Genomic DNA, 26,263 nt, shown 5'->3' on the forward strand with positions numbered 1-26,263 from the left:
AGTATCAAACACCATGGAATAAAAGACATTTTGTTAATCCACTGATAAATTTAGTTTCACCAAGTAACAAGAATATTTAAACTATACTCAACATTTTTGAGGTTAAGCTTGCTACCTCATGTATGATAACTAATTCATCTGTTTAATAAAGATTACAAAATAGTGTACCACACTTTTCGTGAGATCTGCAAGATGTGTGTGTAATTTTTATCACTTTTAATGAGAACAAACAAAGTGATTAGTCTAAATCCTAATTAGATTTAGGAACATTAAAACTCATTGAAAATGTGTTTCATTAAATAAAACCCCTAACTCCTCAGCTGAAACCCTCTGTGTAGATACAGTTCTACTATTACTACAGGCATTATGAATAAAGATTACATTTTTAGCAAAGTCAGTCACTTCAAAAAGTTTATTAGTACCAGAACACCTAGAAAGCAAAACTCACCTGTGTCTGTAAAAGACTGAATGTCGTAGGTAAGATCAACACTTAAATTTTCAGAGTTTTCAGTTTTCTTAAACACCAACCCAATCACCCACATTGTACGGTATTCCTCCCTGGAAAATTTTATATAAAACAGTCATGTTTTACTGACAGAATTAAATAGCTCAATAAGTTATTTGCTGCAATGGACAACAGTTGTACTTTCTAGCTCTAGTAGCAATAGGAAACTGGACAAAAAGGCAAAAACCAAGTTGACTAACAATACTCCTTTTTCATTCACAATATAAAAGTCATTAAACACTACACATCTACCTCCAGCAAATGAACTAAGATCATCAGTAAATTACTCCATTCAACTGTGTTCCCATATAGATACTCTCATGTAGCTCCTAGCATGAAAATAAGCAGCTCTCAACTAGCCATAGCAACTATAAAGGCACTGAAAGTAATTAGAACCTATTACCCAATTAAGCAACTTCCATTTTGCAACGTAAACGTTGTCTTCAATGCTAAAATTCCTTAGCTGTAACTGACCACAAACTGCAAGTTTCAGTTAAAACCCTCCCTTTGACAGCTCCCTCTCACATGGGATGGTGAAAGAATGTCCTCTGTATAAACTGGGAAGACAACCTTCGCTGGAAGTATTCCCTGAATCAAGTCCTTTGAAAAAAGAGCTAATTGGAGCCTCTGATTATGCAGGCAGTTGTAGCTGTATCCACCCACTAAACTGGTGCTGAGGAGGTACTGCCTGCTTTCGTCCAGTTTTACTCGGAACACACATGTAACAATTATATAACCTCTTAAAAAAAAACAAGTAGCCCGATACTATACTTGAAGCAGTTCATGTGTGGAAAAGGCCCTGTGCAACAAGCCTTTTCACGTATCCCAGTAAAGACAAATTTCTCCCCCATTCTCACACTTCACAGAAAAATATGATTCCTAACAAATTAATTACAATGTTATCTTGAAATAAAGTCTCAATTTAAGAGTTTTCAGCCCCCACACACCTGCAATCGCTGTTCAGAGCAGGGGAGGGGGGAGGAAGGAGTCAAAAAACATTTAAAATCCTCAACAATCTGAAGCACTTCATATTCTCTCCACTGTTTCCATAACCTGACAAATTCTAATCACAGGCATTATGATTTCAATTATATTCATCCCAACTGCTAAATTTTATAACATTAAGTGAACTTAGTTACTCAAGAGCTCTGTTCTACAGTGCCTGATGTTCTCCCAGATTCTCAGTGCTTTCTCACAATTAAAACAGCATCAACTAGTAGCAATATCTTATACAGGTTGGCAGGAAATTATGCAATTAATACAGTTATTAACAAAAATACATTTCCCCTTATTTTCTGATTTAGACACATTCTTATACAGAATTAAAGAGTACTTATTTAAAATATTACTTAAGAAGAGCTGAGCATCATTTGTTTGCCTTTAGGTGCTGTCATTAAAAAATAATCCTTTTAAGATCCTATAAAAACATCTGTTTATTTATTAATGAAATTGTGTTTCAGTTAAGGTAGTTTCTCCCTACTAAATGAAGAAAATGGGTTTGCTTACTTGTCAGGATTCTCCTTGGGTGCTGGGAATGACTGTGGATTCACATGAGCCAGTGTAATGAATTCATTCTTCTCCAAGTTTCCAACTAGAATACGGATTTTTGATTCCACCAAGCCCACCCTGTATAAATGTCATTTATTAGCAAGATCTAATTAACAGGAAATAAAAGAAGTATCTAACATCACATATCAGGATAAAATCCTCAACATTCTCCTTATACTAATACTTGAGACTACTAATGAATTAGTGCACATCAGATTAATTCAGATCAATAATTTCAAGTAAGGCATTACAAAAGCTGACAAGGGAAGCTTAAGAATGCCCTGTAGCTCTCTCTGTGGCCTGATTTTACAAATGGAATTAAATACAAGACATTACACATCAAGCAAAAGGCAGTTAGAAAGAACCACCACGTATTTATCCAATAGTCTTTTGGCTTCAGATTATGAATTTTACAGGTGAAGAAATTCCCAATAGCTGCCAATCTTAAAATCTCACTAATAAAAGAGCAGAAACATGGGAAAAGGGAATCTTTGTTTTGAGAAACAGCATTTCAAGTGACTGAAAACATACCTCCTCACACTGCCTATTAAAAAAAGTGAACAAGGTGTTTGTAAAGTAAACCTGAGACTCCTGTTAAGGAAAAATGTAAGCAACAGCCTTCACTCCCCAGTTTTTCATTTTTACTGTTTTTTTTTCAGACCTCTACAATCTTTGTCCATTTAATTTTGCAACACTGAAGCGCCACTTTCATTCATTAAGAAGACATTTGATACACTAGATACTCCCTTTGTCCAAGGTTGATGGGGGGGGGGGGGGAAGGGAGGTGCTGCTTTTGTTTTTTGGTGGGGGGGGGGTATTGTTTTTTTTTTTAATCTCAAGGATTACTCACCATTCTAGTCGCTGTTTTTCTGTCGGTGCACTTGCTAGAAGTACAATATAATGCCTTTGGAGATAAAGACAATATGCTATTCTATAGATATTTCTAAAACTAGACATTCAAACCTTAATATTAAAACTTTGCAGTAAACTCTACATTGTAAAATACAGACTATTAGCTTAAGTATATACCTTACATTAAATTAAGCTTTGTTAAGTAAAAAAAGGGGTTATGTCCCAAGTGTATGACTAACAGACTTCAAAATATTTTGGAGTTTAGGGCCATTTGCAATTCCACTGTAATACCTTAATAAAAGCTTAGGAATGTAGCACAGTTGAAATATTTCAACATCTGATCAGATCAGGGATTTAACTGACTACAAATCAAGAGAAAAGTTGTTCATAACTCCCTTTACATGTCAGCTGTCTTAGTTGCAACATTATTTCTGAATAGCGAGAAGAATGGTTAGCACATATGCATTTGCTCAAAATCCAAACTAACACTATGAAATGTAGTTTAAAAAATCTGTATCTGCATTTTGGAATTCTCTGAAAACACTTATCTGAAATTTCATAAGGAATGCTTCCTCTGATGATAATTCTTAAACTCTGAATTATTTTCCAGGATATTCAGTGTATACCCACTGTAGGCAGATTTCAAAGAGACAGTATACAAAACAAGAACAGTATTTTAAACAAAGAAACCCAAGGACAGCAGAATGGGAAAATATTACTTGTAGCTTGAGTTCCTAATGAGGGTGCTGGAGCAATCTACATGCTTACAGGCAGGTTTTTCAGAAGTTTAGCTGGGAAGTCTTTAACATCCTAAGTCATCCAATGCTGCACTACTCTATACAGATATGGCATGTTTAGATGCCTTCACAGCAGGATTTAAAGAACGGTAGTAACACAAGAGACCAGTCCCTAGCACTCATGGAGAGGAAAGCAAGGTCAATGATACTAGAAAACTACGGTAGAGTCCTCTGGTGCCGCGGGCCTTCAAATCACAACAGCAAATACAAATCAACAGATCAAATTAGCAGCTACGTGTTTCCCTATTTATCTTAAGGCGGCAAGAGCCAAAATCATGCTACATGCTGCAATCCTCTGATTTCAGTCAGAAGATGTCAATGAAATAAGAGAACTGCAAGGCAGAAACCTGGAGAAACTTCTTCCCTGTTCTGAACAATGTAGAGATAAAATAACCTATTCATTTTGCATTTTGGCAGTATTAACTGCTTCACAGGAAACTCTTATGGGAAAAGAGACCTTTAATTCTGTATGAGAAGCTACTCATTACTAATATTGGTTTATTCTAAAGAGCACTACACTTTCAGTAAGATTCCTACATCACACACGTCGCACACTTGCAGAATGTTTCATTCAGTAGGCATGACAATGCTTAAGTTTTTGATATTTTAAACACAATCTGAATCGAAAAAGACAAAATTCAAACCTGGAAATACTTGAAGAAACCAGTCTTCCAGTTTCTTATTAAAAGCAACCCTGTGAAACAAATTTCTGAAGAACTACATAAAAAAAAGTAATTTGGCTGTGTCTAAAAGCCTCAACTAGCTGGTAAGCACCTGGAAAAAAACTCTAAGCCTTATTTATGAAAAAATAAGTGATAATTATATATTTTTGCTCAGATAGTGTTTGCTGAAAAAGAAAACAGAAAAGGGTCCAATTTCTCCTCACTCACCTACCAGCTGTTAGTACTTAGAGGGAATTACTCTCTAGAAATTTCCTACTACCATTTTCAATAAAATTAAATAATTTGTGTTAAAAATTAAGATACCCTTAGTTTTAAGAGTCCAAGGTCTCACTGCTACATTTTGCTAAGACAAGATTTTTTATCAGTGCCTCATTCATAGTTTTATCACAAAGCACATGTGTACTTCAGAAGTATCTATTATTTCATTATAAAGAAAAGATGATCTTAGCTTAAGCTTCTGCCTCTCAGTGGTGACTTAGATTCTGGGTATTACTCTGAAGTGTATCAGTTTGGGGTTTTGTTTATTTGGGGGCTTGGATGTTTTTTCACTGTCTTCCTTTCAGAATTCTTTTCATAAAAATAACCTAATGTAGATAGTATGGAATTATAATACATCATTAACACAAGTATTTCTAAAAAAAATACCCAAATTAGAGTCATATTACTTTCTGCAGGAAAAAAAAAAAAAAAAATATCCCAAAAAAACCAAAAACACTGAGAACAATGAACATGTTAATTTCAATTTTTCTTCATTACTCGTTTGGGAATTATACTTTTATTCAGTACTTTAAAGTCCTATGAAGCCAAGAATTTAAACCACATTTTTAAAAGGTATATTTATATTCTACTTATTTAGCAGAATTATCTCTTAATGACATAGAAAGAATATGCTAGAGCTCATTAATGAGTGCTATTTCTCTCAAAACCCTGCTCTCTTGGTCTTAAGCTGTAACAACTTCATTTCTCATGCAACACTTCAAACTCATATCCATTTGAAATTCTTGTCACTCCCCTGTAAAAAAACACCCTATCTACACGTTCTTTGTTGTTGCCTTTCCCTTCTAAAAATTTTCATCTACGCAAAGGGCAGATAATACATGTTTGCAACTCCCTAACTCCAAGTAATTGCTGGCATTTAAAAAGTAAGAAAAAAAAAAAGTAACTAAAAGCAGATTTCCTAGTTTTCCTAATTTCTAATCTGCTCCTACTATGCAGGCATGCAGTAGCCTATAGATTTCCTTAGTCACATATCACTGAGGTTTATTTTAAACATAGACAGTAAGTCAAAAGTGCTTATGAACAATAGATATTCAGCAACTAATTGCCATTGAGAGTGATAGATTACTGAAGCTATGCTTTTAGAGATTAAAAGAAATGTTTGTCTCAGAGCCACGATCAGATGTTCTCTTATCTGGCAGAGTATTACACACTGCTATGAATTTCAGCAGAACATGCTATGGCATCTACAATTTAAATAGGAGAATAGTGTGAATAAGGAAAAAAAAAAATTCAAAATATCTATCTTTTAGATGGAGATCTGACCAAGAGATCTAACTTTATTGCATACAGATGACTGCATACTATTATTTACTTTGTAAATGTTACTAACCAAAATTGTACCTAATTAGGTTAATTGTAAAATTAACCTAAGGGAAAACAGAAAATCCTGGGTAATTTAAATTAAAGCAGGCTCCATAATACCATTCCACACATTAAAAAAATAATAGAGCAAAGACATCTTGTGCAAAACAGAAAACCTACATAATGTTGAGCAAGAGAAGATTTTATTGCTACACCTGGTAAAATGGCTTAAGCTGGTACACAAAAAAAAACATTAAAATGGACATTATTTCAAATGACAATAAACGCTTCCTATTTTTTTCTACTTTTGAAATAAAGAAAATGTACTAGGGAACTTATTAGCAACCTCTTGAACAGAAACTGATTTGTCTGCAGCCCACTTTTTACTTCAAAAACTAATATAATTTAATAGTGTTTTTTAAATGTTTTGAATCTTAAGCTTCAAGGAACAACATAAAAGCCATCCAAATGTTTTAAAGCTTTTATCATGCAAAAGATATAGAAACAAAACACAGACACATTATGAAGGTCATCAGTCTCTTTTAATGGGGGAACTGTATATTTCAATCTTGCTTAGATTAGTACAAAACCAACCACCCAACACAAACAAGTGTAAAATATATTTGATCTTGATTCAAGAAAAATGGGTCTCCAATTTCAACTGAGGGCAAAGAAGATGTAGTCCATATTTTAATAATCCATATTTATTATAAAAATACAACTTTCAGCAAGTCCGTATACATTTAACAAGCTTCTGCCCCACAAGCATATTACTAGAAACCCTAAAAGTGTGAATTTCAGTATTTCCCTCAGAGACATTACAAAATTAGAAAGCTAGGTGTGAGTTAATGTAAGATCCAAGAGCCTTAAGCTTTAATGAAAAAAAAAATCTATTAATAACTAGTACAACTGGTAGTTAGTCAACACAACTGCAAAAATACCTTTTATTATCAGAGTAAACTATTGACTATATCGACAGAAGAAAACACAGTTTCATGTACTTATTCATCTTAAGTACTGACCTTCAGAATAAGTTCTTTTAACATCTTTTTTCTTGGAAAGACCCATTTTTAGAATGTTTACTTACAGGACTAAAGAACATTTCTATTAGTCAAACCAGATGACACTACTTCAATGTTACTGGTAGGTAGCATACCAATTCTAGAGTTAACTGGTGACATTCTAAATATCTGCTCAGGGACTAACTGGTTTCTGAAATACAGGTTTAAGACAAAAAAGTACCTGAGGAGATTATATGCTTCCAAGAGAAAGGACAGCAGTGTATTCTCTCTCACACTAGAAAAAAATCCTAACAAAACACTTTTTAGACTTCTAATGTATGTATATTTACGATCCTGTGCTACAAAGCATTATGATGTAGTTCAACTGATAAACTTAAAATATTCTGCCATGCCATAAAATACATACTTGTACTTCTGAAAGAAGTTTGGAGCTTCAAAAAGTTTGGACCACTCTGCCTTACTCAGCAAAATTTCATCTGTGATAGCAAGACCTAAATTATAAAAAAAAAAAAAATTTAAACTTTTTTTTAAAATACAGTTTAGTATCCAGAGTAAAGACAGTTTGTTAACTAAGCAAAAAATAGTAAGAATTACTTCCTCCCTTCAAATTCACAGCAATTTATCAACAAGATTTATAATTCAGTCATAATTTCATTGGTCATTAGTTAAACAAACCATATTACTAAAAAAACTCAATCTGTGCAGAAATGTATGTTAATTGATCTGACTGCTTATTTCACATATTTTTGCTCTGTGGTGTAACACAGCTCCATTTAGGTTTTTTTGCATATGCCACACTAACTATTCGGTTCAAAGACAACAGATCTTTCCTTTATAGTATTTGAATCACCTCTTGTGCAAGGCATTTTACAAGACAAAGAAACAGTGAGTCAATAAGGTACTGCTCTGAGAAAGCTAGCTGTAGTTGCTCCCTGCATCAAATCTACTTCTTGCTTTGATAACATCTTCCCTTATCTGCTATAATTACTAATTATGTGGATAAATCCAGAGGACGCATCTTCAAGAAAGTCTATTGACTTATATTAGGCCTAGAAACAGGCATCAAGTGGAACTATTGCTAATCCTTCCTAATGTAACATGACACAATCTAAGCCACTAAAATGAAGTTATCATACCATTAGCTCTAATTTTTACATCACAAGGCTTCCTCTTTCATTACCCTCAGTTTCTAAGAGTGAAGGACAGACCTACAACAAGGATCTACTAAGTTTGCAGTGTTAAGCAACATTAAGCATAATAGGCCAAGTTCCACCTCCCTCAAAACAGTCACTCAATAAGCTTTTTAACATCCACCCACCTCCCCCTTTCAGAGCATACCCACAATGAAACTATTTTAAATCTGTCTGAAAACATCTATATAGAGAGCATAAGATAATACTTACCTTGTTTAAATTCCTCAACCATGACCATCCGTGTGGAAACGGACACATTGTACGTAGAGTTCTGCTGTGGGTATGCTGGTGTAATTATAGGCATAAGATGGTACCTATCACTGGGGTTTACCTACATATAACAACAGCCAATCAGTTTTCTTCAAGCATACACATCAGTTAACAAATTTGGATTTCTCCCTTTACTACAACCAAGTCTTAAGTTCTAAGAGACCTTAGTTTGTTTGCAGACCAAGAGTACAGAGAAAGTTTAGAAAACAAGAATAATGCTTTCACAAAGACATCTTTCTGAAAGACAGTGATGTGGGAGGGCTGTAACCTGTCAGCACATCAAGATCAAGTTGCAGGCATTTCTAAATCCAGAAATGCCAACCAAACAGAACAATTTTCCTCTTTAATAGGAATTAGTTTGATCACATGAAACCAAGGACACCTCATCACCATATGAGCACCTTCTGAAGAATGACTGTCTTCAGACCTTGTGAAAGGTATTTTATACTTTATTTCTGTAACACTACTGAAAACTTAAGAGCCATTTTAAGAAAAGAGGCTCTATGGAACCTGACAGAAGCATCACTTGCATTAAGATACTTTTATTTAACAGCAGATAGGGTAACAAAAAAAGAAAGGACACAACGTACACACCAAAGTACATTAAAATATTATTAGGGTAACAATCTTGTAGAAAGTAAATAAAAGATAAACCCTTGCCATTATCTTAGCCCCCTTTCATTAATTACTACAACAGTTCCCGTCACACACTGACCTCAAACCTCCTGTTTCAGGAATAACAGACTCAAGAACATGTCTTCAACCGCTTGACATATTTAAATGTGACTTTTGTCAATCAGAAAAAACAGATTTAAAGTACAAAAGGGAATACAAATCAACCTCTGATGCTTACACTATTCATCAAAATAAAGATTAGTTGAATACTAGGATTGACAAAACAGTACTGAGCACACTCATGTTCTGTCCTACAGAAAGCTCACAATGGGAGCCATGCATCTGCTGCAAGCTGTTTCACTGACTGCCTGAAGGACAATCATGTCCAACGTCCTTAATGTAAGTGCTAGAAAGATGGAGATCAAGTATTATAAACAATACACCAAACAACTAAAAAACTTCAAGTTTTGATCTTCTCTGGTGCAAGATGAAAAGACCCTTTACTACAAATATATGGAACCAAGCCTATCTAGCTGTAACTTGTACTGAAGTGAATTCAAGATACTTGCAAAAGTAACAGGTTTTAAATAATAAGCAAACTATTTTAAGATTAGCAATTTTCCAAAAATGCATCACTTTAAGACATATTTATGCTGAATTTTTATTAAGATCACTTACTCCAAAAATTGGGAGAAAAAGTATATTGTTTAGCAAGTGTGCTTCAAGCAGTCAATTCAGAAAATTAGGGTAACTTTGTTCTATACTCAGGAGAATTAGAGGTTACTTATGAAGATATAACACCACAACATTACGTTCAATAAACCCAAAATGAAGTTCACCTAGAATTTTTTAAGCAACCGAATTTATTGTACAGTGTGACTTAGAGGGGAAAAAATAACACACTAACCCTTGGGTCCCATACAGGCAAATTAAGATTGCATTCTTCTGGCTGTTTCAATAGCACTGGATTTGGCCATTCCCTGTTCAAAAAGATTGTAGCACTGAATAAGACTACTGGATACAACCATGTATGATATACAAAAAACACGTTTGAATGTGATCCATCTTAAATTTGCTCTCAAAATAAAGCACCATTTCCTCACAGCTAGGCTGGTCTAACTGGGGTTTTTTAAATAAGCTGTATTGCTGAACTACAACACAACTGCAGTTAGCTTCTCCAGGGCATCAGAACAAGGCATTTTCTGTAATCTTGAAGGTTTACAACCACTGGTTAGATAATTAATTTAAACTCCTCTAAATTCTTCCTGAAATATACTAATCAAAGATAAATTCCTCTGTGAAGATTGACATTGGGTCCATCTTCAAGCTAGCTGTTTCATGGACAAACTACAGAACAAACAACCAGCACAGTTACAGCATATAGCATTGTTACAAACCATATGTATTAAAGAACATTATAATCAAGAAAGAAACCTTGTTGAATTAAACACTAAAAAGTAAAACTTGTTCTTCAAGTTATCTTACCCTCTGAATAAAAATTACCTTCCTATAAAGAGCAGAAGTCAGTTATCTCTTGGAATTTGTACATTATGCTCCTATGGTATGCATGTACAAACTGGAGAGAGCTCCAAGAAACACATTAAACAGAGACTGCAACCAGTTCCCCTCTATTACCTTAGTGTGGCAAAATATTACTAAACACTACGTACCTCAAGGAGGCTATAAAGCCTATGAATGCAAGACAGTGAAAGTGTGCAAATTATCTTCTCATTAAGAAGAAAAGACACTATACTTGGAGGAAAGCAACACTTTGGTAAGTGATTCTTAAGGTCTGTCAGTGTCTCATGAAGAATATAGGTATCCAAATATGGACTTTCAAGAAAAACAGTATTCATTTGTAATATGCAATGTTCACTCTTGTCCCATTTGTTCTAAATTTACTTGGAATGTTCCCATCAGAGTTATTCAAACCATGTTTCTGAGCTAACTAGCTCAAGAGTATGAAATGGCATGTAATTTTGAAACACCTATCACTCTACACAGAAAAGATTGAAACCCACATTTTTGTCACTGGTTCTCTTAAATTGCATTTAAGCTATGTGCCTAAACCAGATACCTCCTTTATCCATTATGCCAGTACCTGAATGTTAAAGGACTTGAAATTTTGGGGTATATGCTATTATTTTGTACTATATAAGTATTTTATGTGAAGAGTATTGTTGAATTACAAAAAATACTTGAGAAAATTTTAATTAAGAACTGGGTGGCTTTGGTTTGGAAGCTTTAAAAACAAGACATGTTGGATGACTTGCTGAAAAACTAAGCTGACAATTTCTGGTGGCAAGAACAATGCTTCTAACTTAATCTGGTAACAGCTGAAAATGGTACCATAAAAACAGGACTAAAATTTAGTGTCTACAAACAATTTTATTTTAGTTTAATCTAAATTAAAAACAAACAAAAAAAAACCAAAAAAAACATACCATTTAGAAAATACCAAGAAAAATTTATGTACAAGAGTTGATGCTATTGCATTTGGATAAAGCTGGCAAGTTCTTGCTACTAGCATAGCCCAGGAAACACCGCCAAGGAAACCTAGTATATTGGAATAGATGTTGTGGCCTGTGGATCGAGAAGGAAAGAGACAAAAGGAGAGAGATGTCAGTAACCAGAAGAGGTAGTGAAAACTTCACAAATTTTGGAATATAACTACTTACGTTTTGCCCACAATTTGATAGCTCTCAGTGTTAACCTGAAGTTGTCAATGTTTGGTACTAGATGCAGAATTTCATCGGTTACCCGGCAACCTGCAAAAGAAAGAATTCATTACAGTTGCTGCTTCCAAAGTTTTTTGCTTGCTTATCCTCCCCCAACGTCAACACTACCAAACTTTTTAGACAAGCATGCTGGAAAGTAATTTCATATTCTGATCACTTTTGTTTTGGATTAGAAAGCTTCACATATTTTCATGCGCCTTTTTTCATTTTTAGTGTTTTATGGCAACACTCAGGTAGCCAATTCATGACTACAGATTTGGACTGCTACTTGATTTTTTTGTTATTAATGAACTATATAAGCTGTGGAAGGAACAAACAAGTTCTGCTGTTATACGAATAGATGCAGTATATCATGGAATATGCAGGCAAATTAAAAAAGGTCTAAGTCTTCGTGAACCTGCAGAAAACCTACCAGCCATATAGGTCAAAGCTTTGAATTTTTAAGAACAGGCTAAAAAGAATAGCTTTTAAACATACTAGCTGTACTGCTATTTTGATGGCATATCTTCAGACTGTAACATTATAGATGGCAATATTAACTGCTTGATTTTAGGGGGTTTATAATAAAGAATAAGTAGTACTTCATTGTTACTAAGTAGTTGCAGAGAGCTGTTCGGAAGAAAATAGTATTATCTAAGACTACTTTTAAAGTAAGAGGCAACTACAAATTCTAGAGATTGCACAAGATGGGAATTTTACAGAACAGTTTAAGCAGCTGTGATGATTTCAAATTATGAAGCTTTTCGCTTTTAACAACAATCAGTGCTCCTCATGCAAACGTGCTCCTCATCTCCATCAAGCTGCAGCCAGGCTCCTACCAACCTTTACATACATAACTATTTTTTAAACGAAGGTATTATAGAGAAATTAAGGGTTACACAAGCTAGTAAGCTACTAAAGAAGGGCCCTCAAACTGACACCGTTTTGATATCTCCAATTTATCACTGAAGCAATTTCATGTATGTTTATGCAAATATAAATTTAAAAAGAAACAAATATCTTTTTTTATAAAAATAGGTAATGCTCCACACAAAAGTCTTGCAAGTCCCATTAATTTCTAGAACCATATACCAATCAAACAAGAGAAAAAAATAAACAGTCTGGCCAACAAATAAGAACCCTTCTCTCCAGAAAGGTACACAAAACTGGTAAATAACTTTATTTCCAGATATGAAGTTGCTGTGTTTTCAGTCAAATCCACAACTACTGTATCAAAGAATCTAGGATAGTTATTTAAAGATTAGACAAGTTGATATACAAATCAGTACATACATACCATTAAGACTTCGTATGCATCTAATGTCTAAATTTTTAAGTAGGCTGTCGTCTCGTAGATCTAAGTCCTCAGGAATAGTTTGCAGTGCTAATCTTGCAAACAAAATATCAATCTTAAGAACAAAAAAAAGGTAAGACATTAGAAAACTGTTCTTTCTTCTGTAGGATTCTGCAAGTCATTTTCATCAAGTTTACTAATAGTAGTGTTGTAGTACAAAGAATCCTTTTAAAAAATACATACTAACATCTTTCACAGACCCTTAAAGAAACATTTTCAGATGCTTCATGTATCTTACAGCTCCTTTTCCAAGAGGATAAAATACCCATGTAGATTAACATACAACCAGGACACACACAAAAACTAAGCTGACTGCCAATGTAAGTAAAATAATTTGAAAACAAGCATTATTTCTAGATCCAGAATACAAAATCCTACCAACATCAGAGCATGCCATGAAAACATAAATCCTGGTTTTAGCCTAAATATTCTAGAGAAGAATTCTAGAGAAGACTGAGGGGAGTCCCCATTGCATCCCCTCATGAGGATGTTGATGATGACAAAGAGACAGGTACAGATCTCTTCACTCTCATATCAGTGACAGGACTCAAGGAAACAGCAAAAAGCTGAGCCAGGGGAGGCTTAGATTACATATCAGGGAAAGCTTTTTCACCCAGAGGGTGGCTGGGAGCTGCAACAGACTCCCCAGGTCAGTGATCACAGCCCCAAGCCTGACAGACTGACAGAGTTCAAGAAGCATTTGGAAAACCCTCTCAGGCTCAGGGTGTGACTCTTGGGATGTCCTGCACAGGGCCAGGAGCTGGAGTCTGATGATCCTGATGGGTGCCTTCCAACCCAGCATATTCTATGATTCCATGAAAATTACCATGGAATTACAGAAAGAGTAGGATACCTTCCCCATCCCCTATAAAGCACAAGTGTTACTAGTTGATTCTATATAAGGCCAGTACCTATGAAGAACCTACATACCTGATTACAGAAAACATTTTGAAAATTCAGGAAGCTGCTTAACAAGCATATGCATTTTGAAAGTACTTCCAATTTCTTTGCTATTTCTTCTGCAATACTTAAACAAAACAGTTTTTCTATGCCAAGAACATCTAAAATACTATTCAGCATTGAGTTAGTTTTACATTGCCCTGCACACAAGGACACTGCAGAGTGCAGAAGTCAGTTTGCCTTTTCATCGGTCAGTTGATGAGAATATCAAGTGCCTATCAGCAGACTGTCTGTAAGGCAACAAAGGCACTTCACCAAATGAGGCTTTTAACCAAAGTAGTTATCACTTGACCTACAAGACTATGAAATATCGAGGAGTACTACACCAAGAATTAAACTAGTTTAGTTACATTAAAATTATTTCAGATAAAGTGAAACTGAAGACACCTTAAAGACTTTTTGTAGGTACTTAAAACTTTGCATCCATCTGTTTTAAACTATGAAGACCTCCACAGAAAACTATTCCCAAAGTATTCAGTGCATTTTGTATTCCAAAGTCCTTAATAGCTGATCTTATCAAGAATCTGTATTACACATAGAAGTTCCTACTTCAGTCAAAAGTACTACTTCTCAGTGTAAAACAAGTTCGAAATTAACTTCAGCTTGAAATTCTGCTCTGATCTCCAAAGGTCTAGCACCTCTTAAGATTCAAAGCTCATTGACATTTATTTTCAAATAAAGAAATTAACAGTGTGTCTTATGTAACTGGGGTAGAGGTACTGGCAATCAAATAGGAAGTACTCTACAGGAAGAACAAAAAATTTAAGGAAGTTGTTTATTTTAAACAAAAACATAAAACAGGCACATAAAACTTATTGTCAGAATTTTTTTAATAACAGGGTCACCACAAAACTAAAGTCCTTTTCTTCAGTTATACCTTCTGGCATGCTTTGCCTGGGTTAGCAAAAGGAAAATTAAATTAAAATCTTTTGATACTGGCATAGCTGGGCAGAAACACAGCTATCAGAAACTGTGGCCCACCAACACTGGTATATACAAAGAGTGTGCTTATGATATAAGAAAAAGAACTCTCATGCACTGTCAGAACATGAGTTAAGTCTCAGTAATAAACGTAAGCCCATCAAAGCCCATCATAAATTACTATACTGGAACACGATGTTACTTTTAGAGGAAACAGTCCTTTTTTTTTTTCTCTCTATTTGGTCTTGTATTTCAAATTTCATTTTTTAAAAAGGAGAGACAACTCCAGCTTGAATGACTGGAGGAGAAAGAAACAACATACAAAACCCAAACTGACCAGAAGACAGCTATGGCAAGTTTCAACTTCTAGAATGAATACCTAAGCTATGTAAACAGCAAACAGATTGTCCAGAGAAATGTTCCCTAATACCCAACTGCATCTGGACAGTATAAAATGCCTAACAGATACAAATTCACAGACTGGGAGAGAAGAAATTGCCAATCTTGTGTACAATACTACACCATGTCATTTGCCAGAAGATTAGCATGGGAATTCTTTCCCCTCTGTGAACTAACCTTCTTGTACCCACCAGTTGCTGGTTGACAGAATCCAAAGAAAAGTCTCATTAACTGTGTGTATAAACAGTTCATATGTTTTTGTCTTGTCACCAGAAGATGACAGTTTGACTATGTAACAGTCTGACAAGAATAAACAGAGTATCTTTTGAAATCACCATTCCTCTTTCCTTAGCAAAAATCAATTAAGCAAATTCAGTACTCCAAGATAGCTGATCCATCAGGCTACAGCCACCAAAAACCATTGTTTTGGTCACATGTTTACAGATATGTTAAGAGATCAGGACAAAAGGAATACCCAAGCCTGCCTTCAGCAGCACACTTTTGATAACTAGTTAAAGACCACAACTTTCTATAATGTAGGATAACGAAGCAAATCTTTAATGTTTGGACAGTTAATCATTAGCAATCAAAAAAAATTCTAAAGCCACATTATTTACAAATATAATTTTTATTAAATGTTAAGCCTAAATAACGTCTTTACTGATATTATACAGGTCAGTAAACTAATCAGTAGAAGAGGGTAGTAGAGCAAAAAAAAAAAAAAAAAAAAAAAAAAAAAGGGAGATATTCTGCACACAGCTTTAAGTCCATCAAGAAAAACTTTTTTCAGTCTTAAATTTCCACTTTAAATTACACAACTGAGGACTGTTGATAAAACCTTAGGTATGGACTTCTGAGAGTCACTTTAATAGCATTTCTATTACTGAATAATTACTTATTAAGATCTTAAAAACTTTGTTTTAACCACGCTCTACCAAAACAAATTAAAATAGGATCTTTACCTCTATTCCATCAAAACAAAGTTTAATAACTGGGACAAAAGCTTCTTCAACAGCCTGGGGGGGAAAAAAGGTGCATTTTATTTTCAGTATAGAGAACATTTATAAACAATAGCTACCAGGACTAGACAATCATAATGAAATACTATTTATATCAATGATTTTCTGTTTTCAGATGGATTTTTGTCAGCAATGTCTTTCTCCACCACTGACAACTTATGCAGTAAGCACTACGTGCTGCAGCTCTCTAGATATTAATAATGATCCAAACTTGTACCAACCAGTTCTGATGGTGTTACCTCAAGGCTCAACCCTCTTCTCCGTACACACAAGACATGATCTTTTACTCCCCACAAATATCCCTAAGTATTCCAAGTCCAAGCTATGGGGATTCCTGCTCTAAAAGGCCTATTATTTCTGCTTCTACAGTTAGTATGAGAGGAAGACTGTATAACTATGCAGCCTGATGTCACCTAAAGCAGTTGCAAGTCACCAGTCTCCAGAGATAGAGCATGTTTTTAAAATGTGGTCAATAATACGGTGTTTTGATGAACAATTATCACAATGGAACTTCACATCTATTCTGGAATAGCTATGAGTATCATTTTCCTGAACTGAGCATCTGAACTAAATGCAGATCTGCAGCATATTGTTTTAGTAAAAGCAAAGAACACTGCCTACCTCTAAATAAGAAATACTCTGAACTGTTGGAGGATAAACTTCCAAAAGTATTTCAGTTCTTACCAAGAGGAGGAGACCACACTACTGTCTGTGCTTAAACTGTAGTTAAGGTTATGTTAACATTACTAGTTGGCAGGATGGATCAATCCTAAGCAAAAATCAAATTTACAAGTATCTCATACTCACTCACTACAGCAACCATTAAGAAAGTTTATGTTCCTCTAAAGATGGAGATGTACAAACTTGCAATACTAGCTGGAATGATTTAGAAGTATTATGACACCCTGACATAAAGGTTATTTGCATTACTACAGTGCTACACCGAATACCACACATACCTTGCTGCTAAATCAACTACATTACCTGGAGTTAAGAGTTTACAGCAAAGTTGAATGGAAATCTGAAAATCTGAATCCTCTCAAGTATAGCATGTCAATTTAAAGATTACTGAATGTGTTCAGATAAAGAGTTGTAAATAGTTGTTTCAGTGCATACAGTGTTACCACTAGATGTTTGCATGGTAGGTACCAACTACAGGGTGCATATATTGGATGAATGATGCAGAGTCAGTTCAATTCATTTTATGAAAGCAGGACTAAACCACACAAAGACTTGCCAGCAGCTATCTTCATCAAAAAAAAAAAAAAAAAAATTACTCTGAGCCTATATCAAGATTAAAGCTCCCACCAGCTGACTTGGGGAGGCGTGTCACTGAGGTATAACAGAAATAAAATACTGCATTAGTATGGTCTTCCACTACTGTAACGGAAATCTTCATTTTTAGAAGCTAAAAATCATGTACAAGCATTTAGTAACAAGATACACTAAAAATAAAGCTTCCCTTTTCAAATGCACAGTTGGCAGCCAATATAAAAGTTTAGTTAATATCAACCACAATTACTGTTTATGTAAGCACAAAGTTATAAAAAAGCAGCATAAAACCTTCATTAAAACCAAACAAGTTTGGTCCTGAACCCTGTCAAACTAACATTTACATTTGTGTCTGCCTGCTTCTAGAGAGTAAGCAGAAATTTTGCCATACTAACACACATGCTAGGAGATCATTCTACCACTCAAATTTTTGAGTGTATCTATTAAACTGAGAGCAGAAAATTCAGAAGAATCTCTATTTCAACTCTCATGATAGGCTTTGCTGCAGGTTTACAAAAAATCTTAGAAAAAGTCTTAACATTAAAGTTATATTTACTTATTTAATGCAACATCTTTCACTACAGAATTCTCCTAATCCTCAGGTCAGCAAGCTGTATCAGGTGTTTCACATACCCTCAGATCTTTCACTTCTTCTTGTTGTTTTAACTTTTCATAAAACGATGTGAAAAAATCACTTCTTTCAACATGTCTTGGTGCAACACACAGGGCATCAATATCAGCACCTGAAATTGTTAATTAGCAGAAGTATATTACTCAATACTTCACATGCATAGAATGCCAGCAATAGACATATTTTTATTAATAAATAATTGAGCAGTAAAATTTAGTTTCTCATCATGTGGAATGGTGGTTTTTTGAAATACTAAGTCAAACGGAATGAAAAAAAATCATGGCCATTAAACATACAGAACACATACATACATTCTTGCTTCAATTGTGAAACACTTGTAATTTCTAAAGAACAAAACATGAAAATTTAAGTATACAACTTTCTCTGTCTTAAAATAACTTTCAACTTTTTTGTCTGTTTCTCAATCCATGATGAAAAGATAATACAGAAATATATTTCTTTTATTTAGAATGAAGACTACAGATGGTTAACCAAAAAAATTAACAAATCTACCACCACCTCAAAATACAGCAAGAGAAATCATTAGCTCAAACAGATGGATTTTTATCACAAAAGGAAACATTACCTTTTGTATGAACCCCTAATCTGTAGGATCCAAATGTAAAAATTTTTCCTCCAACATTTTCTATTACTGATTGCGGAAGATTCTAAGTGGAGCAAAAAAAAAAAAAAGGTTAATTTACCTTAACAACTTACAACAACACAAACCGTTTATTTTCAAACAAGAAGAAAAATATTACATGCAAATTATGCTGTTGAACTACTGACATGATCTCAGTATTTACAGAAAAGATGAAGATACCTCTGCCACTTGCATCATTTATAGCATTTCAACTATGTTACACATCACCATCTCAAACCTGGTAATTGTTGCACCAATTCGACAAATAATATTACAGAGAGCAAACATTTTGCTTACCACTCAGGCATTTTAGACTGACACAGAAATAGATGATGTATTTCAATTTAGAGCAACTCAAAACACAGTTTATTACATTACTTTCAGAGACACTTTTACCACAGCCCTTAAATAAAAATTTGGGGTTGGGAAAGGCATTTATTTTATGTTTAAATTGTTTAGGTACATCTACTGAAGTGCCTAGTCTTTAAAAAACTGTTGAATCCACAGTACTGTGGGCAAAGAGGGCTATCCTTTCATAACAGGATGCAATGCTACAAACTGAAACCCTACATGAATGTTTGTTTACACAGCAGAAGACAAATCACAACTTCTATTTTGCAACGTACATGATATTAACTTTAAGCCGCTTTCAATCTTACATGGGTCACGATATTCTCACTATTCTGTTTTCAGGCATCAAGACACACACACAGGAGTGCTGTCCCTGCCCATAATCTTGTACATATATAAATTCTCACAGCATAAAGGAAGTGTACAGAAAACATACGATCCCAAATACACACAAAGCAAAATAGCTTAAAAAATTAGGCATTTCCTCTAAAAAAAAAATCTATAATCACACAAGTCTATAACCATTCAAAGAATACGTGTGGGACCAGGAATTACTATAACCTGGCAGAAACAGTATCAGCATTATCAGTCTACAAAAGTAACATTACAGGAACAACATTAAAGAAAAAGACCACAGACCACAAAGATGCAGGAAGTATATTTTAAGATCTAGCATTGTTTCACAAAGGCAAATACTCTGTGATTACTACAGTGCTATATGCATGAATTTTGAGAAAAAGTCAAGTCACATCTATGAGTTTCTTTCTTTGACAAGGTTCTACTATGAAGGGGCAATGCTGCTTGTAAACAAAAGAAACTACACAAGCATGGTATCCGTTTTGATCCCCAAACCTAAGGTTCATCCCATTTAGCACAGGAATGTATTTTGGAATAATCTTCCTACAGCACTCTTAGAAACACAATAATGGGAACCCCACATAAAGAACATCCATACCTTGCTTTCACTGATTTCCCGTATCCATTCCTTTACCAAATTATTTAATTTTCCCAAAATTAGAATCCTATTAATAAAACAGCAGAACGGCAGGTTACAAACTTAGACAAAACTAGTAGAATTTTTTAAAGACTGTGATCATCATTACACAGTAAGTCAACCTGAGTAAAATTACAGACCTAATTAGAGATCTTGTTATGTATACATATATACTGAAAGAAAGTTACTCCTACAATATTCCCACTATTTTTCACTCCTCAGAAACATTCAAGTGATTTAAGCTCCAAAAAAATGAAAGCATGCAAGGCATACACACATAAATTCAACTAATTTTCAAAATGAAACTTCAATGTGTCTAACACATGCATCTAAAAGAACAGTTATAAGCAGTACTGAGATGGAAAAAAAAAAAAAAAACCTCTAGGAAAAAAGAGTATCAAGTCCATTACAATGAAGTAATGATGAAGGGGGAAAACTGAAAACCAGCCTCTTAAATTGAAAGGCCATTTTAATTCCTCTCTGTGTTTTGAGCTATTACTCTTAATTGAGAAAAATTAAGCGTACAATTCCACTAGGCTTTTAAGAAAGCATCTGAAAGAACACAAACACACTTGGACTTCAACAGTCACACATGAACCTCATGACAGGACACAAAACAGAGTGCTCACTCACCTGCGTTGCAGCTCTTCTTCCTCTTCAAAAACGCCATAAGGTTTTAGGGTTTCGATTAATTTCTGGGTAAGCATGCAGTCAAACTCCTTGGGGGCAGCTAAACTGATGGGTGAGGTAATGCCATAATGCTTCTGTAGTTGCTGTGTTTGTGATCCCTGGGTTGTAACGGGACTAATAAAGGCAATTAGATAAAGTTACTGACAGGAGAAGAAAAAAAAAAAAAAAAAAGTATTTCTTTTTTTCTCAGAGTAGACAAAAGATACATACTAAGAAAAAAAAAGGTTAAGCCTAGCGTGAGCATTTTCATCCCAAAACACTGTGTTAAATCTGTCCTCTTAAGGACACCAATAGAATTACCTTTCACCAACTCTTAATATGCATTAGGTTTTTCCCCCACTTTATTGTTTTTTTTTCATTCTACTAGAGCAAAAGCTATATCAGTTTGGGTTCCTTCACTTTCATAAAGCCTAAAGTAAAGAGAACTCTTCATGTCAAAAAGTCAAGCTGATAGCAAAAGTGAAAGTCCTAGTCTTGGCAGGTATAACATTCCTTGGTATACTGCTGTAGGATCAGTCCTGCATGTTTATACCTATCATATACTATTTCTATCATACAAAATGAGAAATATTTTCATAAGGCTGACCACCTATTACATGTGGAAAAACTAAAGCAACACTTCAATTTTACTTCCATTATTTGTCATCATCATCTCAAGATTTCATTTCTCATTTCCATAAAGACTATTAAAAAAAAAAAAAAAACACCTAAATTGAAAATTGACAAGAATCCAAAAAACCTGATACAGTTTTCCACAAGTTGAATCCATTTAATAACAATTCCAAGTACTATAATTTGTTTGCAGTTAAAAATTTAGTCACAATGCAAGCTTGAGCACATCTGTCCCTTTGCTCATCAGAAAGAAAAAAAAAAAAAAGGCACATCAGGAAAATTATATTAAAAAAGTGTACATTTAAAAAATTTAATTGTAGGGACTGGGGCAGTGTCTGGGAAAATTATTTTATACTTTTTTCCTTTAGCTATGAGGTTTTATTCAACTAACAAAGAATCTGGTAGGAGTTGAATAAATCATATACATCCTAGGACTTTAGGTGGCAATGAAAACTTTTTTTAAAAAGCTGTTCACATGAATTACATAAAACAGTAATTCAAATTAAGGACAAAGGAAGCCCCTAAAACTTTTTGCTCCTTCTAAAACTTTCTTCTCTTAAAAAAAAAAAAACTTTAGGAATGTCAACACAAAAAGTAGCTTCAGCCACTTAACTGCCTCTAAAATAAGCAGCTAGAAAACAAAAAGTGTCAATATATAAACAACCTTTGAATATTTTAACTTATACCACATATAACACTTTTAAGTTGTTTGAAGTACAAATGGTAATTTGACAAATTGGTAATTTGGAACCAAAAACATATCCTTTTTAATTTAAGATTTTTCAGTTTACTTTTGCAGGTTTTTTTAAGCAGTAATACAAAACAATCAAAATTTTAGCTTTGTGTAACAACTTTCTGATGGTCTTACTTTAATTTTTACCCATTCATAGCAAGAAACTGAATCCAATTCAGCAGATATTAGACTTCATTAAAAGGGCTAGCAAAACACAGCCTGGCAGATGCTGTTACTAGATTTCAAAAAAGACTCAATGCCACTCAAAACCAGATTCTACTGAGGAAATTTCTGAAGTCAGCAATGCTGACAGAGGCCCCTATATTCCCCCTACTTGTAAGGACCATGATTCACAAATTCCAGAACTAACAACTTAAACATAATCCTTTACATTGTCTGTAAGATTACAGTATATAAACCCCAGCCAAACATCACCTCTCTTCCCTAGTCTGGTTTACACGCAGCCCTGGCAGTGCAGTGTGCAGCTCTGCCTTCAAAACACCACACTGCAATGATTTAAACCAGTGTTCCTCCAACCCCTACAGGACCACCAGAGCATGGCCGCAGGGCACGAACAAGCTTTGAAACTGCTCACTAAAACAACAGCTTCCAACAACCAATTACATTGATCACCAGAAATACATCTCTGGGAACTGTTACATAAAGCCAGCTACAGTTCTTACATTTACTTTTGTAATAATGAAATAACGTTCCTATCAACAGCACTGGACCTCCCCAACACAGGTGTTTCACCTATTTTTGAGCATGGAGGAGTTTGTAAGTACCCTTTCACTGGGTTAGTGTGTAACAATTCTCAGCACAGCTGCCTTCAAGATTTTACAGCTGCAGAAGACAGTTAACATATATTAACACTGAAGAGAACGTAGGTCATTTCCAGATAAAAACATTTAAATTGAAGCTCTGCTGTTTACACCTCAGTTAATTCTAATCTAAGGTTTCTGTAGCACAACAAAGAATATGAAAAAATTCCTTTGGAAAATTAAATAAAAATTTAAGAAAAAACGCTATGGCAAGAAAGTTTGTTAAACTTAATGAAGGACAGAATAAAGTAACTTATTCTGTAATCCATTCATTTAAAAGGCAGCATGAAAGTTAATATAAACAAACAAATAAAGGTATGTCCTCTCCCTGCCTCCTACGTTCCATGCAATCATACTCACACTCCAGTATCTTCCCTTAGTCACATATGGGCATATGGACATTCTACCACTTATTTGTGACATGACCAGAGAAAAGCTTAAGCTACCAATTTTATTCAAAGAGAAAGGTGAAAAGCCAGGGAAGTATCAGTGCTAACCTTCTACCCAAACAGATTAGAGATCAGCCTTGTTGAGGAGTCAATACCTTGATGGTATGTCACTTCTGGTACTCACTAAAGGTAAACATTAACAAAAAGCAGAGTATTAAACAGCAACTGAAGTTCCATCTCAGCTACTCGCTCTTGAGTATCATATCTGGGTCTGAACAACTGAAAGTATGTTTAGGGCTTGTTGAGTTGTGGGTTTTTTTGTTTTTATTTTGGAGGTTTTGTGTTTATTGTTTGGTTGTGGTTTTTAATAAAATAGTAAAAAACCCCAAAATACCAAAATAAACAAATCAAACAAACAAACAACAACACACTAATCTCTTCTTTTTAAGATCACAAAGAAAATTAAGATACAGTTTGAGGTTTTTGGGTTTGTTTCTTGTCAACTATACATAAACATGAAGATCATCCTATCACTCTGAGATGACCATGAGCTATCCGTCAATTGCACAAATATAAAGTTACAGAAAATTATATAGAGTTAAATTTAACATGCTATTGCTGCAGCTCTGGTTTAATTTGAATTTTTGAAGAATATATACTAACAATTTACCATGTGCAATTTGGGCAACAGCTACAGTGGATTTATTCTAGAGTGTTATGATTCAGTATTTCCTATTCAAATATTAATTTAATCAGCAAGAAATGCACATGTCCTTTTTCCCCCATATAAAAACACAGACACAAAGCTCTAGTCTGTGCTAAGCTGAAGGCAGTGCAGCCAAACAACTTTTTCCTCAAAACTTCAAGTTTTGCTAGGCATTATCTTTTTATACTGTTACCAGTAATTACCAAACTAAAAGAACAGACCTTGGCTATATGGTCACTGCTAAAACCCATTTTAAACAGAGTGCAGAAGTGGAAGAAAAAAAAACCAAATAAAGCTTGTAAAAAGCTTTACAGTTATCAGAACATACACCTCTAAGCCTTTATATGGAAGTGACTAAATGTTGTTCTAAGGTAGAGGAGGGATTACAGTGCATCTTTTGAAGATCAGCTGATAGCCTGAACACATCCATTTAAACTGAGCATAGCACAAATACAGTTATACCTGTGTAACACTGTCCCATATATAACTAAGACTGGGATATTAATTCCAAGTTCTGTACTATTGTTTGCTTTTATAACACTAGAACCTTGCTCCATCCTCAGAAAAATCAACAATCCTGTCATGAACTTTTTCAGATGTGTTTTGTATTTAAACCAACTCCTATGCCCACACAAAAACCTGTCTTTCTAAACACTTGTTCTTCTTCTCTCCCTGTATTCCACGTCCATTCTAAAAGTACTATTTTTAGTGCCATTTCTGTTAAGATTTTACATTTCTTATCACAAAGTACAGTTGCCATCAGCACCACACTATCTAAATATCATGCTCCTGAAATTTGGGAAACTTCACAAAATTAAAAAACAATACAAACAACTAAGATATTAAAAATACATAGCATAATACTGAACAAATCATAACAATTTAAATCCCCCCAAGTTTCAAATTCATCCAGATACTAAGACAAAATACACAACTTAAGGATTCTCAATGATTATCCTCACTTCTCTATTTGCCTCGACCAATTAGCTCAGCAAAATTTATTCCTTTTTATTTGCTGATGTAAGACACCCAAGTAAAATTCCTGAAACAATACTGGTCATCACACCATCTGGTTAACCAGCTGGAGCTAAATTCATGGAGCTAAAGCTCCACTGTGTCCAGATTCAGATAAACTCCATTGAGGGGTTTTGCTTCTTTTTACATTTCCTTCAGCAATGAGTGACTGGCAATTCAGAGAGAAGATTCCAGCTTAACACTAACACCATCACTCCACACAGTTTGAAAAATCTAGGCAGGAAACATCAATGAAGTCTGTGCAAATCAGTTACTGGGGAACATATGTCTCAAATGGGTAAGACAATATAGCTGTCCCTCCTGAATAAAAGTTTCAATACCTAGCAGAATATCACTGGACCATTCAGGCCATGAATTGTCTTCAACTGTCAATATGAGGTGTTCAAAACAAATACTGATTTGAACACAGGCATTGCAGCAACAGCAGGTAACAGGGCTACAGAAGAGGCTCACCTATGGCAAAAGGAAGGCCATTCATACACATTCTGCTAACTTTGGATGTTCTCCTGAGCTCTCTGGCTCTTCTGTTCATGCAGAAGAATAAGGAAGGCAGCATGTACAAACAAAAAGTCATCCACAATAGTCTTACTAACACACTTGCGAAAGAGAAGTTTCTCAAGTTTAAAGAAAAGAAAGTGCTAATGAACTGCACAGGCAGCAGTTGAACCAAAACCTATTTTTATTGCTATATGGGAGACAAAAAACTCAAGAGCAATTTAAGAATTTCAGTAAAGCTGAATCAAAAGATAACAGGGACAATAAACTAAGAACTAGGAATCCCAGAAAGCATTTCACTATTAAGAGATTAATTTGTCTCAGTGGTGAAATCTGCTCAGCCCAAAATAACCGGGTTCCCAAGTTCTGCGCAGTACCTTTATATTAATAGGTATAAACTCAGTCCTTTATTTTAGAGTGATACTGGAAGACTGAGAGCTATTGCAAAACCATAT

The 26,263-nt window shown here is 34.6% G+C and overlaps 1 protein-coding gene across 6 annotated transcripts in view; it reads right to left on the reverse strand.

The window, feature by feature from the left end:
- The window catches only part of PAPOLA (poly(A) polymerase alpha), a 43,725-nt gene that overhangs the window by 13,927 nt on the left and 3,535 nt on the right, over positions 1 to 26,263 (reverse strand). For 5 of the 6 annotated variants that reach the window (XM_053946750.1, XM_053946748.1, XM_053946749.1 and 2 more), the window contains exons 2-15: positions 20,961 to 21,131; positions 20,289 to 20,355; positions 18,926 to 19,007; positions 18,342 to 18,451; positions 16,380 to 16,433; positions 13,081 to 13,192; positions 11,745 to 11,834; positions 11,511 to 11,649; positions 9,974 to 10,046; positions 8,392 to 8,512; positions 7,395 to 7,479; positions 2,904 to 2,957; positions 2,012 to 2,131; positions 449 to 558 (exon numbers count right to left, since the gene is read on the reverse strand). In XM_053946750.1, the coding sequence (XP_053802725.1) occupies positions 449 to 558; positions 2,012 to 2,131; positions 2,904 to 2,957; positions 7,395 to 7,479; positions 8,392 to 8,512; positions 9,974 to 10,046; positions 11,511 to 11,649; positions 11,745 to 11,834; positions 13,081 to 13,192; positions 16,380 to 16,433; positions 18,342 to 18,451; positions 18,926 to 19,007; positions 20,289 to 20,355; positions 20,961 to 21,131 (1,388 nt within the window). Of the gene's footprint in view, positions 1 to 448; positions 559 to 2,011; positions 2,132 to 2,903; positions 2,958 to 7,394; positions 7,480 to 8,391; positions 8,513 to 9,973; positions 10,047 to 11,510; positions 11,650 to 11,744; positions 11,835 to 13,080; positions 13,193 to 16,379; positions 16,434 to 18,341; positions 18,452 to 18,925; positions 19,008 to 20,288; positions 20,356 to 20,960; positions 21,132 to 26,263 lie in introns of those variants that run through there. The other variant, XM_053946752.1, reaches the window with a different exon arrangement.

The sequence above is a fragment of the Vidua chalybeata genome, chromosome 6 (genome assembly GCF_026979565.1).
Source record: "Vidua chalybeata isolate OUT-0048 chromosome 6, bVidCha1 merged haplotype, whole genome shotgun sequence".
In the NCBI taxonomy this organism is placed as follows: domain Eukaryota; kingdom Metazoa; phylum Chordata; class Aves; order Passeriformes; family Viduidae; genus Vidua; species Vidua chalybeata.